We start from the raw sequence: 14,973 nt of genomic DNA, 5'->3' as shown, positions 1-14,973 counted from the left end.
TTATGAGGAACACAAGGAAATGGTACCTTATTTTGTAGAAAAAGAGGAGTTTTTTTGCCATTAACAATTTTGAAATCATTTTTGTGAATCTTCATTCCACCCGTGGGATTACACTAAGTTTGTTGTGGGGCGGAACCAGCATATTGTTAGGGGGTTCAACGGAAAATATTAGTCCCTCCATTTCAAATTAATTGAATTGTTAAGGTATAGCTTTCCATTTTAACCCTTATTAATTATTGTCAAATTTATGATTAAAATAACTAAACATTAATTATATAACTAATTTCAATACTAACTAATGAAGGGTAAAATTGGAAGAACATACTAAAAGTAGTCTTGAAAATTGAATAGTTAAGTTAATTTGAAAAATGTCTCAACAAATCAATTAATTTGAAAGGGAGGAAGTACTATTTTTATATGGTTAAAATTATTTTTTTATGTATATATAGTAGATATCGAACCTCCTTCGACTTGTTCGTGTGTTTACTTCTTCATTTGAACCCCTTATTGAAAATTCTAGCTCCGTCATTGGCGTTGTTGTTTGTGAATCTTCATATAACAACTCTGTATTTTTAGAGTATTAGATGCTTCAAAAAAAGTGCTCTACATTGTTTTGTTGCCACTTGAAAAAGTAATGACAAAATGAATTGTGTTTTGTGCACAAAGTGATATTTATCTATTTTCTGCAAAAAGTGATATTTATCAGAACGGATACTAGTAGACTTTTCGTTGATAAGGTTTTGCAGTCTTAGTCCTAGTCCTAGTGCTGTATTCTGCACTTTTACAACCCAAAATTGGTGTGTCCAAAAGGACAAATCTTCATATTCTCGAACAATGCACCTCTCTAGTAGTATACTTCGGAATTTCTGTAGAGAAAACTTCGGCTTGTCAATATCCCATCCCCCTTAAGTTTGGCTCCTTAGCTGCTACGTGGTTCCTGACTAAGAGTAACACTTTAATTGTACAAGTCGTTTTATACCTATTGCGTAACTCGAGTTGCTTGTTAACTTAAATGTTGTGTGTCTTCATCTGTAAACAATCAAACTCCTCTCTCAAATTTAATTTAATTTTATAACCTTACTGATACAAGGATAAAGTTCAGCAACCATACGCGAAACTATAGGCAACATGAAGATGCACTATACTCAAAAACCAAATATAACATATGAAAACAAACAATTTTATGAGTTTACTAATACAAGAGGAATGCAAATACAAATGCAAATGATTCAAACACAACACAAAGACTCAATATACTCAAAAGCACCAATTGTACTACAGTAAAAACTTGTTCATCTTCAACATCATAATCACAGAATTTCTCAAAGGTCTTGTTTATAAGATTGTACTTCATTACCTTATCATCATTAACAACTGCCAGAACCAAAAATGCATCCTCTTCTCGTTTACCTCGAACCAGAGATAATATCCTAAAATTACAATAAGTCAACTCATGATCAGGATGTTCAAAATCAACCTTGTACTTAACAAACCATTCAGAATCATCCCTTCTCATCTCGTATACATCAAATCGAATTGTGTAGAATGAAATTTTTGTGATGTGCAAATGGCCACAAGATTCACCAAAATATGTTATAGTTGTTCCTTGATCATCTGGAAAATGTGGCATTGGCATTACCCCTAACCTCTCAAAATCAAGATTGTAATATAAACAAGTCAAGTTTCCAATAGTACTAATCCAGTAATTTGATCCATTCCAATAAACCCCTTTGGAGAAATTAACATCAGCAATGAATGGATCACCTGATAGTCTCCATAGGCCTGTTTCGAGTTAATTTCACGCATGGTCATTAAACTTTATCCACCATAACAAAAAAAATAACACAACTACTTTTTGTCATATTCACTGAACTTTACATATTAAGTGATGCTTCGCGTAATTACATATTAAGTTAGTAAAAATATATCTTACCTTCTAGTTTGTGACAAAAAGGTAGAGTTTAGTTAGTTACTTTACTGTGACAAAAACAATTTTGTAACTTTTTTATATTTTAGTGAATACATATGAAATTCACAAACCTGTTTGAGATGAGTAGATTTTAATCTGATAATGCTGAGGAGACGAAACAGAATCGCGAACACATATTACTTTGTAATGAGGAGACTTGGCAGGATCAAAAGCTAAGCTTAGACCATGAATTTTAGAATTTTCAGTTTCAAGAACTGATTTTGAAAGTGCTGTGTAATGTTTCGTAGTGGGGTTGCAAACATAGTAATTTGTTTTAGCTAGACGCGAAGGGGAGTTGGAACAGAGTATTAGTCCATTGCAAGATTGCAGAACACTAATACCAGAAGAGTCTTTAATGAATTTGAGATTCTTAAATGGTGGTTTTGGGGGATTTTTCTTATCAAAATTGGGGTTTTGCTGGAAGAGAATAAGGACAGGTCAAGAAAAGGCCTATTGCGCGATTTGGATTGGGATGACAGAGGACAGAGAAATGTGGATGAGTAATGATAGAAAGCCAATGTTTGGATACGGTTTTGAAACAGAGAAGGGATCTTATAGGTACGCGTAAAAGAATTTCCATCAATAGATCATCAATCGAAACAACTATTCGAGCTGATGATGGCTGCTCTAAATCTGAAAATTTCGGGATCTTGAGTTTAATGCCTTGCATTTTTAGTAGTAAGTTTTCTTTGTGTTGTGCAAGAATTGCAGATGATGGATGCATATTTAATATGTCAACATATAGGTAAAGATTGCTTAGGAAGTTTCATTATTTGATTAAGTTGACAAGGTCAATGATGTGAACAGATCATGATCAGAATTCAGAAGGCCTACTGTTCCACCTGTAACTTTGGGTCTGCCTGTGGGATTACACTGAGTTTGTTGTTGTTGTCGGGGGAGGAACCAGCATATTGTTAGGGGGTTCGGCGGGAAATATTATTATTTATACATGGTTAAAGTTATTTTTTTATGTATGTATAGTAGATGTTGAACCACCTTCAACTTGTTCGTGTGTTTACTTCTTCAAATTTGAACCTCTTAATGAAAATTCTGGCTCCGTCACTGGCCTTGTTGTTGTTTGTGAATCTTCATATAACAACTCTGTATTTTTAGAGTATTGGATGCTTTAAAAAAGTGCTCTACATTGTTTTGTTGCAACTTGAAAAAAGTAATGACAAAATGAATTGTGTTTGTGCACATTAATGATTCTGCTGGAAACACAACATGGACTCTTCATTTTCTGTAATCCATTAAATGTTGTGATGAGAATATTGAAAGTCTCTTGTTGGAGACTGAACTCATCCTTCCCATTTCATTATATATATGTAAGTGTTTGAATAGATATGTTCTTCATACAAACATATCAACATGTCTTATAGTGCTGAAAAAATTGAAGGTAGTGATGATCTTTTAACCAAGATTTTACTACTCCTTCCTGCAAGGCCTCTTTTCAGGTTCAAACTTGTTTCGAAACGCTGGAGTTCTCTCGTGTCCAATCCCCGTTTTTCTTCTCTCTGGAAGCCTCAATCTTTCCCAACTCTACTCATTCTACAGTCGCCTTTTCTCGATTACCCTTGTTATTACATTCCTGATAAAACAAAATCTAAAGCTTCTATTAGATTCTTTGATTTTATAATAAAAGATGATCCCTTTGATGATGTTGTAATTTTGAATTGTTGTGGTGGTTTACTTCTTTGTCGTAAGAGGCAATTCGATGAGTACATTGTGTGTAATCCAACTACAAAGGAATTCCATACTCTTCCGAGTCCAAATGTGGGGTCACTAGACATGAGTTTGGCCTTTGATCATTCGATATCGCCTCATTACAAAGTTATAAATGTTGGGATCCAATTCTCGAGTAATCCCAAAGATAGTTTATTTTATTGTCTCCCTATTGAAATATACTCTTCAGATACCACCTCATGGAGGCGATCACGAGTCCAGTTTCCAAAAGCATTTTTGAGCTATTTGGGACAACGTAAGGGAGTTTTCTTCAATGGAGCTATCTTTTGGATCTTTAAAGGGGTAAATAGCTTTTGTTATTTTGATACTGATAAGGAAATTCTCCACTCTTATCAATTGCCTGAAATGAATGAGCAGTATTACTGTGGATGCGTCTGCGGGAATTTACATCTGGTTGGCTCTTCAGTCAGTGATTCACATCATATTGATGTCTTTGTATTGGAAAATGACTACTCTTCTTGGAGCGCAAAGTATTGCATTGATCGACATGAACCAACTTCATGTGCAATTCGAGAAATGATTTGTAGTTCACCGGGACTTACTTCTCTTGAGTTTACGTTTAGTGTGCTTTCTCTTATGACAAGTGAAATAACAAGCTACCATATTTGATTCTTTACATGCCTTGCAAAGTTGAGTTAACAGTAAAAGGTAGGAGTTGTGAGAAGTTGCCATTACCGTCAGTTGATCATTTCTTCGACAATCCATTCTGGATAGGAAGCAAATTGAACTGAGTAATGTAGGCCAGTAGATGTATAAGGAATGTGTCTATCAATCAAAATGTAGCACTTCAGGAATAAAAATCTTTGAATCACTATGAGGTTCCTGCTCACTTTCCTAGCTACTTTATCTAGATAATTCTGATTTGTGATTTTTTGTTGACGACTATAGTTGATGATATAATTGATACCTGATGAACAGTAAGCTTGACATGTGTCATTGATAAGATCCTGTTTTCTGCAGAAAGTGATATTTATCGGAACAGATACTACTTGACTATTTGTTGGTAAGGTGTTGCATTCTAAGTCCTAGTGATATATTTCTGCACTTTACAACTCAAAATTGGTGTGTCGAAAAGGAAAAATATTCATATTCTCGAACAATGTATACATAATGATTTTTTTTCTCATTTCAAGCTTCAGATGCTGTTGTATCTGGTTCTTCAAATCAAGTGTTACAGTAAATAAATGAAAAGTTTCTCCTAATGTTTAATAGCATTTGTTGAAGTACAACCTACATGAATAAACTTGGAAAAAAAACATTAAAATGAGTATCTGATCATATACATTTCTATGTGTATGTTAACCACTAGTTAACATTTCAAGCATTTATTTGGGAATTCTTTACAAAAACTTCTTTACATTGTAGCTCATCAGTGAGCTAAATTTGCCGCACTTCTTTAATTTCCAATCAGTTGTTTCAAAGAATGTAGAGGGCTTCTTGTGGGAAAGCAATGCTAAATGAATGTATCTGAGAGACTAATCTATCAACTAACACTAGTAATTGCATGTACAAACATAGAGATTCCCGTCTCGAAGAAGCTCAAGTATATAGCTAAAAGTTGTGTCAATGTTTCCCTGACTTCCACTCTTTGATAGCTGAGAGAAGTGCATAATTTGGAAGCAGGTGCTTATGTGGTAATGGTAAATTTGTAACTGGTGAATTATCATTGTCCGCGAGCCATGACTCTATTGCCTTCCGGTCATAAGTGTATCCATCAGCCGCAACACAGGGGTCTTGAATCACTTCCTGAAGTAGAATTTTCCTTTAGTAAATGAATCAAAGAGCAGGAAGTAGACTTTGTAACATGCATAATAGCGTAATGTGAATTACTATGAAGCGATTTACGCAATCAACATAAGTGTACCTTGAGTAGGGGGCATTTGAAGTGGCTAGGAGGTGGAGGTTGATTATATTTCGAATGTCGAGCTCTATCAGCAACCTCTTTAAATCTCTCCAAAATAGGGAGAACTTCATCTTTCAGGTCAGGTCTGTCTCTACGTCGAAGTTCAGTGCATTTTAGAGCAAGTACAGCCAGTTCCTTCGTCTCTTCAAGAGGCCATTCACCGGCTTCTTGATCCAGCAACTCCACCAGTTTATCCTCTTCGGTAGCCATTTCTACCATGTGGGCTAAAGCTATGGCTCTTTTTGCAGTAAGCAACTGCAATATGACCATCCCAAAAGCATAAACATCAGATTTTGTAGAGACTAATCCTGTCCTTTGATACTCAGGATCTATATAGCAAAGTGTGCCAACTGGACTAGTGTCTTTATATGCGGTCATTGCTGAGGAAGAGTCTGACTGAACCATTGTTGAAAGACCAACATCTCCAATTTTGCTGACTAAGTTGTGATCAAGGAGTATGTTAGCTGGCTTTAAATCACGGTGTATGATCGGATTTGGCTTCGTGTTATGAAGGAAAACAAGAGCTGAAGCAACTTCCCACACTATGCGAACCCTGTCAAACCATGTAAGTGGAGGTGTGTTGTTTTTCCTTGTCAACCTATCCTCCAAACTTCCATTCTCCATGTACTCATAAACTAGGCAACCACGTTCAGGGCATGCACCGAGAAGAAATAACAAGTGAGGATGATGAATTTTGCTCAATACTTCAAGCTGTGGAAATAGCCAGAAAAAGGATATAGTTAGTTTAACTCAGCCAAATTTGAGTGGCAGCAGTGGAATCACAACTACAGTTGGCTGAAGCTAATACGCCATGTACATTACTCGAAGCTTATTTTAGTTATTCCTGTTAACTTCTTTCTCTGTTTGGAGATTTTGCGTACCTCTTGTTGAAATTGCTTAGTTCTATGAGCCTCAGCTGAATGAAGAACTTTCACTGCTGCAGGTGTATGATGCAAATAGCACTTGTAGACCATTCCATATGATCCCATTCCTATTTTAAGATCCTCGGAGAATGATGAGCTAGCCGTCACAATCTCTTCCCACGTGAATTCCTGGTAGTGATGCAAAGGTAGTGCCAATGATTTCTCTAGCTTTTCTTTTGTTCTAGCCTCCCGGTTGGCAATGCTCTCTGCTGCTCTTCTTTGCTCAGCTTCTCTTTCAACACATTCCATTGCATAGTCAGCTTCCTTCTTTGCTGCTTCACATTTTAACTTCTCTTGCTCTGCCAATTCTTTCGCTTCCTCCTCTTTAAGGTTTATCTGCTTAAGTTTATTTGCTTCGTCTACTCGAAGCTTCTGAAATTCATTCAACTGAGAGAAAGCACAGTATAAGCAAATTATCCAATATGTGCATGAAAGAGGCAAGAATGCTTATTGATTTCATCCCTCTAATAAAAAGAGTAATAGTATTTGGGAGTACTACTAGCCAAAAATTCAGTTTTGAATGAAAATTACCTTCCGAGAAGCATCTATCGCCTCAGTTTGGGCTATTGCATACATTCCTTGAATATGTCTGAGCTCAATTCTCAGTTTTTCTAGGTCATAATTGATGTTAACCTGCACATATACAAAGACTTCAGTAGCAATTCATGAAACTATGACAAGTGTAACTTGAGCTGTGAAGTTAGATTTCATGTAATTTCTACAGTCACAAAATTGAAAAATAGTTAAAGTCTAGTCGAAGTGTCACTATTCGTTCCTGGATAAACCTCTCATAGTTCCTTCTGTAAAGAGGAGGTTTGCTGTAGCCTGTAAGATTTCTGCTAACTTTTAGGACTATGCATAAAACTGTGGAACCAAGAAGCTCCTCATATAAGCAAAGTGAATGTATGGCACTGCATGTTAAATGAAAGAAAAATATGATCACCTGACTTCCAGATGAAGAATCTGTTGGAACATCTGAGGTAGAATACTGACTTGTTGACCATGATTGGTTGTCGACTTTCGCTTTTTTGAAACTTGAAGCACGATTATAGAGATCAGTAATTCCCGAGCTACTGAAATAGCAACTTTTTTCATCATCAGCTTCTCCAATAGCAACAGATAGAGCTCTAGGATGGATGACTTCATCCAAAATTGCTCTTTTATGCAAAGGAGTATTGCTTTTAATTGAAAGAGCTTGAAATGCTTCTCCAATATCGACAGATGAACTTCTAGATTGGATGTTTTCGCTGAAATGTGTTCTTTTATGGAGAAGTGTCTGGAGGGCCTGGTGCACTGGAGATTTAGCTTGATAACGTTGCGGTTGATGAGAAGGAGAGTACAAATGAGAGTATGAAGCAGGTGAAGTTGAGCTGTGATCCATCCTCTCTGAGAATTCAAGAACAAGATATTACAATTGTGGCAATGAAACAAGGGGGATATCCGGTCCTGCATATACTTGTAGGTATGACTTCTTTCGTTTAAGAGTCTTGTTTATGACATATATAGTGATCATCTTCAGTTGCTTCTCGGTTCATCATTTGATCGCCTTGTTTTAATGTAGCTCATTGTATCCTTCGTTATTGTCTAGGAAATTGAAGAAATATGTGAATAAGAAGTTTATACCTGCTTGTGAGCTAAAGCTGTGGCCTGTAGAGTTGTTAGATGAACTACTTGTATCACTGCTATCATCTATAAGGAATCTGTTGTTGTCTGTACTCGAGGCCCGCACTGATGACAGTTTTCCCTTTGACACAGCATAAACTGTGCAAAAGGTTGGAGATGTTTCTGATATACTTGCAGATAAATTTCTTCCCCTGTGAATCATTCAGTAAGTTATCACATGATCGCGTCACTTAATAGTATGCTAATCGCAACAAAGAAATGTCAATCAAGACATTGATTTCGAGTTATTGGTACCTTGAAAATAGGCCAGGAGTTGAGGTTCCAATAACAAGCTTGTTGATAGAACATTTAGATACTACCCCTGCAATTGCATTTATAACATCATTTGATTCAAGTTGAACAACTCCTACTTGTACCTACATTTAGTTAAGAGAAAATGAACATTATTAACCAAGATGTAATTCCTCAAGTATTTCAGGCACACATTGGATATAACTCGAACCTGTCTCCGACTACACATTGTCTTGTAAGGAAGAAGTTTTTCACTTGCTTGCAACTCAACTTCCTTCCTGAAAGCATCCGCTACGTCTTCTCTTACTTGTGCAATAGGAATCAAGTTCCCCACTAGAACAAAAGAAAATGCAGCAACTTGCAAGTTTAGACTAATTACAAGGCAGGTAACAAACTACACTTTCAAGATCAGACATTTGAAAAACTTATTTTTGACCCGTAGCACGTTAACTCCAAATCAGGTGATACATGTTAGAGGGTGTTGAATAATGAAGGTTTTACATTAGGTATGCTAGATTAACCGAAGGAATTTATACTCGAATTCTTGCACAGCAACAATCCAGAAATGTAGCAGAACTTTCTGCTACTTTCAACATAAGATATCCTAGAGTCAAATACTTACTAGGAGTTGGAACCGCGGTGATCTCAGGGCGGACATGTAGCAACATGAAGCGCGTCTCACCCTCTGGAATAAATTTCTCCAATGCCCATTTCACCACATATCTGCTATTCTTGTTCCCAGTTATGGCTATTGCAACAACTGAAGAAATCGGAGACTGTATTGTTCCTTGCCCTTCTATTTTCGATATATCACTCTCCTCCATACTCTGCCACTCCTCTTCAGTAATGTAAGTTCTGCAACAATCGCAAAAATGTAAGATCCACTAGTGCATTAACAGAGAGAGTTTTATGGTTCAAATGAACACATTGCATTCAACTCGAACTATGTATAATCCATATTCAAAAAGGTAAATTGAAAATGTGCATTTGTACATATACATATGAGAAGATTATACTCATTCTGTGTTGATTGACTCTAGATCATGGATTCACATCTACACACACATCACACATCTTTGAAAATGCCCAAAAACATGGGACGAGATTTTATGTTTCAACTCGAACTATGCATTCCTATTAAAATAAAACACTCATTCTGTACTGACCGACTCTAGATCATGGATTCACATCTACATCATACATCCTAGAAAATGCCCAAGAACATGGGACGAGTTTTTTCTATTTCAACTCGAACTATGCATTCCTATTTTTAAAAAAACACTCATTCTGTATTGACCGGCTCTAGATCATGGATTCACATCTACACACACCATACATCCGTGAAAATGCTCAAGAACATGGGACGAGTTTTTTCTGTTTCAACTCGAACTATGCATTCCTATTTTAAAAAAACACTCATTATGTATTGAGCGACTCTAGATCATAGATTCACATCTACACACACATCATACATTCTTGAAAATGCCCAAGAACATGGGACGAGTTTTTATGGTTCAACTCGAACTATGCATTCCTATTCAAAAAAACACTCATTTTATACTGACCGACTCTAGACTATGAATTCACATCTACACGATACGTAATACATTCTTGGAAATGCCCCAATAAAGGCACAAAAAGGAAAACAAAAGAATACTAACTCTTTCCAACTTTGTGCTCTCTTGATGTGTTTTGGACTTCTTTTGTAGTTAAAATGAGGCATTATTATATATTTTGGATTAGATGAAATCAAGTTTATTTCCTTGTATCAAACTAAATAAAGAAGGAATTAGACTTGGTTAAATAGAAGTATCACAAAAACCTTTGACATGATAACATTGACTATCTCTTATCATTTGTTGCAAAATGGAAATTAATTTTTAATTGAAGATTAGCAAACATGCATTAGCACTAACCAAAATTATAGAATATTAAATGTCTAAAATTAGGAAATCTTAGTATATGCTTTGTGATCATTGCATACGCAAGATAAATTTCATGTATTCTATTTCTGACTTTATAATTTTCAATTGCTTGTTTAATGGAGTCTTAATCAAGAAGCTCATTGGTCCAACACTTATCTTCAATGCACCTTAATTATAAAATTAGTACTACCATTATTTAAGCTTTTGACTAAGCAGAACAGAAATAGTTGCAGACACGTCCTATGAGGTAAAGTCTTCTAACTATACTAAAGAATTGTTACTTTATATTTGGCTTAATACATCATCGGTCCCTTAGAGTTGTCAGAATATTTCATGTAAATTTTCGAACTAACCGTCCTTTCAAATCAACACCTTAACTCCTAATAAAGAAGTGTTCTAATTAGATACTTTTAGTTTAAAAAAATTGTGTGTTCTCATTCGTCTATAAATAGTTAAATTAACCACATAAAATATGTCATTTTCTTTAACTATAAGCATTCGCCTCAATAAGATGTAAAACTTAAGGCATTTTCTATGTGAGGTTCATGCTTATAATTAAGGGAAAATTACACGGATAAGCAAATATATACTAGTTAATTAGCTAGCATAGTTATAGTTTGAATTAATTATGGCCCGCAACTTACTTTTAACTGTAATTACGTTACTTATACATATACATATATAAATTATTCATATGTATATATACAATTATATGACATATATATAAATACAATTAGCCTATCTCCACTCTCTGCCCTTACTCGCTCGCCTCCTTCTTCCCTCTCCCAATCTCACTCCCCTCTCTCCTCATCTCCCAATCTCGCTCGCCAGATATACAAATTCATACGTATATTATATACAATTATTATACATATACAGTTTGCCTCTATCCACTCTCTACCCTCTCTCGCTCGCCTCTCTCCTCCCTCTTCCAATCTCCCTCTCCAAATATACAAATACATATGTATACCAAATACATATATACAATTATTTGACAGATATACATATACCATTCGACATATATACATATACAATTCATCTTTCTCCAATCTCTACCATCTCTCACCTCTCTCCTCTCTCCTCTCTCTCCCAATCTCGCTCGCTTCTCTCCTTCCTCTGACATGTAGCTACAAATCGCAATTAGTTAACTATAGCTACGGAGCATAATTAAGTTGTTTTTGAGTGGCTATATGCAAAAATTCCTCAATTAAAGGAAATGACATATTTTGTGTGGTTAAGTACTATCTAATACAACAACAACAACATACCCAGTGAAATCCCACAAAGTGGGGTCTGGGGAGGGTAAAGTGTACGCAGACCTTACCACTATCTCGTGGAGGTAGAGAGGCTGTTTCCGGTGGACCCTCGGCTCAAATACATCCAAACCATTAAGTACTATCTAATAGATGAATGAAAATACGCGTAAATTTTTCTAAAAAAATTGAATCAAAAGTGTCTAATTAACGAACACTTTATTATGAAGTGTTCAATTGGAACATGACTTAATTCGAGATATAATTGTAATTGGAACATGACTTTATATTTCACCTTGTTTTGTGTGAATTGTAATTGATTGTGACTTGTGAGACATGTAATAATCAATTTAATATTGGCAAACATTATAAAAATAATCCATGTGGCAATATGATTTTGAGGGGAGGGTTTTACTCAGAACAAAATTAGGACTTTGGTGGCACAATCTTTTTTTAAAATAATACATATTGTAGGAATATCCAGTATCTCCTAGGAATATGGAAGTTGACTCATACCAAGTCCAAGTTTTTTCTTCCTCTTGGGATTAAATTATATAAGCAAATTTCATACAAAAATGAAAAATAAATATTACATGCTTGGCAGCTTTACTCGAATCTAGAATTTAAATATGCCACATAAATGTGGAAAAAAGTAATTGGATAATTTTTTATATATAATTATGGTGTGGGGTCAATTTCATATTTTGACTAATGTTATGAGTATATGTTGATTAATATATACTCATACGTTAAAGTGATTTTTAAATTTCTGTTACTCAATGTTTGAGAAATAAAACTATACATTTAAAAACTGTGTAAAACTACATTAATTAAAGTAATATACATCACTAATATTTAAAAACTTGTTTGGTATGAAGGAACATATTTTACATTTAATATGTTTTTTTAAAAAATAAATAGTTTATTTATTTATTTTCTAGTATTTTCATAAAATAAATAAGTAGAATATATTATCCTAAAAGTATTTATAAATTTAGGCAAACATTATAAGGGTGGGGTGAGTAGGAATCGGGGCTATGTGGGTAGGTGTGGAAATGGGGTGTTTTAGAGGCCGGGGAGGAGACAATTAGTCGGAAGACCACTTATTGAACTTATTTTACCTATTTCTACTAAGAAAATCATTTAATTTCTTAATTATTTAACCAAATTTTAAAAAAAAAAAAAAGTACCAAACACAATACACTGAGTAAAAATATCAATATTGAAATAAAATGGTAGACAATCAATCAATTAATATTCCTCAATTCTTTATATTAATTGAGTCCCTTGATATGAAATATATTATTTAGAGAAATCAATATATTTTGAATTATTTTTACGATGATTGTCAACTTATCACAAATTTCTTCTTTAGTTAGGTTTGGGGTGGCTACACTTTGTAAAAAAATCGTAGTGAAATTTAGAACTTTTAAGTACAATTGTAAAGTCATGTCCTGTTAAAATCTCAATGCACTAACTTACTCATCTTGTAATATGAATCAATTAACTGTTTATAGGAAAAAGTGAGTGATATTTATTTGAAATCAATGTATACAAAATATAAATGTGCACCTAATGCATTATGATGATGGTTTTAAGTACATCCAATTACAAACTACACAAATGTTTTCGGTCATACTTTAGTATCATATTATAGACTCCTATCTTTTTTTGTTGTTGTTGAAAATCTACCCTTCACAAAGATGCACAAATAAAGAGAATGAACCAATAATTCATCATGAGTCATGACTAAAGGTTGTGATAGATGAATATAATCTATCTATCATTAATTATATGTAGGTCTCGAATTTAAATCCTGAAAATAAAAAATGTTGTAATAAAGAGTGATTCCTCTTTAATGGGACTTGCTTGGTGTTAATATTACTTAGAAAATTTCATAAATAGATATAGTATATCACTATATTATGCAGTGCAATGGTAGTTTTGTTATTCACATAACCTAGCGATACCTCTCTTCATATATTTGAGTTGTAGATGACTAATATCTAATATACAATTCTAGGCTTAATTGTATGTAAGAATTAATTGATGTATTATGATATATCAGTAATATAATTTTAAATAAGATGTTTTGATGATACATGTAAATATTAAGAAAAATTAAATGTATCAAATGCATCAAAACAATCCAAAAATATGTATCGAGAGTGTGATGGCACAATTATACATAAGTTACTTATAAATATACATATATTTCATTTTAAATTCACACATTTGTAAAAGTAAGTTTGAGGTTGATAACTCAACTTTCTTCTTGGATTTTATATTTGTGCATTATTTAAGCATTCTCATTTGTAATATCATCATAGAGTGTGTTACGAATTCTGTGATGATCATAGAATATCTAGTTCTCTCTAGCTCTTATTTTCTTCATGCTTGTTAATTAATAGAGGTATGTTACCTCATAGGATTGGCAAGGTAAGGCCTAGCCCCCCTTGCTTGTACTTATTTAAGTTGAGGATTTTTGTTTTAATAAAAAACTGCTACACGCTCTGTCTAGTGGTATAAATTATAAATTAAATTTTTTTTTTTTAAAATATATATATATATATATATATACATATATTTATGTACAAACATTTTTCAAACACAAAATATACATCGACTAGAACAGAATTACATGCATCAGCCATCAAATATGCACTGACTTCACTAACAATATATTTGATTATGGACCCACATTTTGAAAAAGAAGAAAATGAAAAATATGCAATTATTAAATACTTTATACATATTTATTATATCTCTCCACTGTCTTTGTCACGACCCGAGCCTACACCCTCGACGTGGCCTCTGGACGTGGCCGGCACTCTAGAATCATTGCTGGTCCCCAAATGAACCCTCATCCTGGCTGACTACAAGCGGAAGACTAACTCAAGCATACAAAGCTTAAAACAGAATAAAATTCATTAAAACTCAAATAATTAACTCAGAATATAATTGTATATTCAACTGGCCAAAACTAAGCAACTCAAGTCTTTAAAACATTTAACAAAATAAATGAACAGACTTCTGAAACTCTACTGTCTATCTATGAAGCCTCTAAATTACAAAGATGAAAGTCGGGACAAGGCCCACGACATCCTGACAGAACTGAAAGTAAAAGTGGAACCCTTCGGAAGCAAGGAGGTTGACCATAGCTAACTCGAACTCCATGTGGTATCAACGAAGCTCCTGTTGATGACCCTGAATACTTGTATCTACATTATGAAACGATGCAGGACAAATGGCTCAATACGTGAAATGTACGAGCATGTAAGGGGAATTCTAAAGCATAACATAAGCTTGAACTTGATAAAAAGGAAACATACTTACCTCTTCT

The 14,973-nt window shown here is 34.2% G+C and overlaps 2 protein-coding genes across 2 annotated transcripts; one reads left to right on the top strand and one right to left on the bottom strand.

Moving 5' to 3' along the window:
- Nucleotides 1–3,337: 3,337 nt before the first annotated feature.
- Nucleotides 3,338–4,321, top strand: LOC107062148 (F-box protein At5g07610-like). The gene has a single exon (XM_015312449.1). The coding sequence runs from the start codon at nt 3,338–3,340 to the stop codon at nt 4,319–4,321; it is 984 nt and encodes a 327-aa protein (XP_015167935.1).
- Nucleotides 4,322–5,224: 903 nt separating this feature from the next.
- Nucleotides 5,225–9,276, bottom strand: LOC102597886 (U-box domain-containing protein 35-like). The gene is made up of 9 exons (XM_006355555.2): nt 9,075–9,276; nt 8,664–8,785; nt 8,456–8,577; nt 8,162–8,352; nt 7,482–7,924; nt 7,070–7,171; nt 6,497–6,925; nt 5,577–6,326; nt 5,225–5,458 (listed from the first exon to the last, which is right to left on the bottom strand). Exons 1-9 carry the CDS (start codon nt 9,274–9,276, stop codon nt 5,276–5,278), a joined length of 2,544 nt encoding a protein of 847 aa, XP_006355617.1. The 3' UTR covers nt 5,225–5,275.
- Nucleotides 9,277–14,973: the final 5,697 nt, after the last annotated feature.

Source organism: Solanum tuberosum, unplaced genomic scaffold (genome assembly GCF_000226075.1).
Source record: "Solanum tuberosum cultivar DM 1-3 516 R44 unplaced genomic scaffold, SolTub_3.0 scf00204, whole genome shotgun sequence".
Taxonomy (NCBI): domain Eukaryota; kingdom Viridiplantae; phylum Streptophyta; class Magnoliopsida; order Solanales; family Solanaceae; genus Solanum; species Solanum tuberosum.
This window is presented reverse-complemented; position numbering and strand designations above follow the sequence as displayed.

Excerpts from the sequence above, each read along its gene's own strand:
- LOC102597886 (XM_006355555.2), bottom strand. The coding sequence starts at position 9,276 with ATGGAGGAGAGTGATATATCGAAAATAGAAGGGCAAGGAACAATACAG. Across the intron at positions 8,353-8,455 it reads ACTCCTGGCCTATTTTCAAG|GGGAAGAAATTTATCTGCAA; the intron begins GTACCAATAACT and ends AATGATTCACAG. Across the intron at positions 6,926-7,069 it reads CGATAGATGCTTCTCGGAAG|TTGAATGAATTTCAGAAGCT; the intron begins GTAATTTTCATT and ends GCTTTCTCTCAG.
- LOC107062148 (XM_015312449.1), top strand. The coding sequence starts at position 3,338 with ATGTCTTATAGTGCTGAAAAAATTGAAGGTAGTGATGATCTTTTAACC.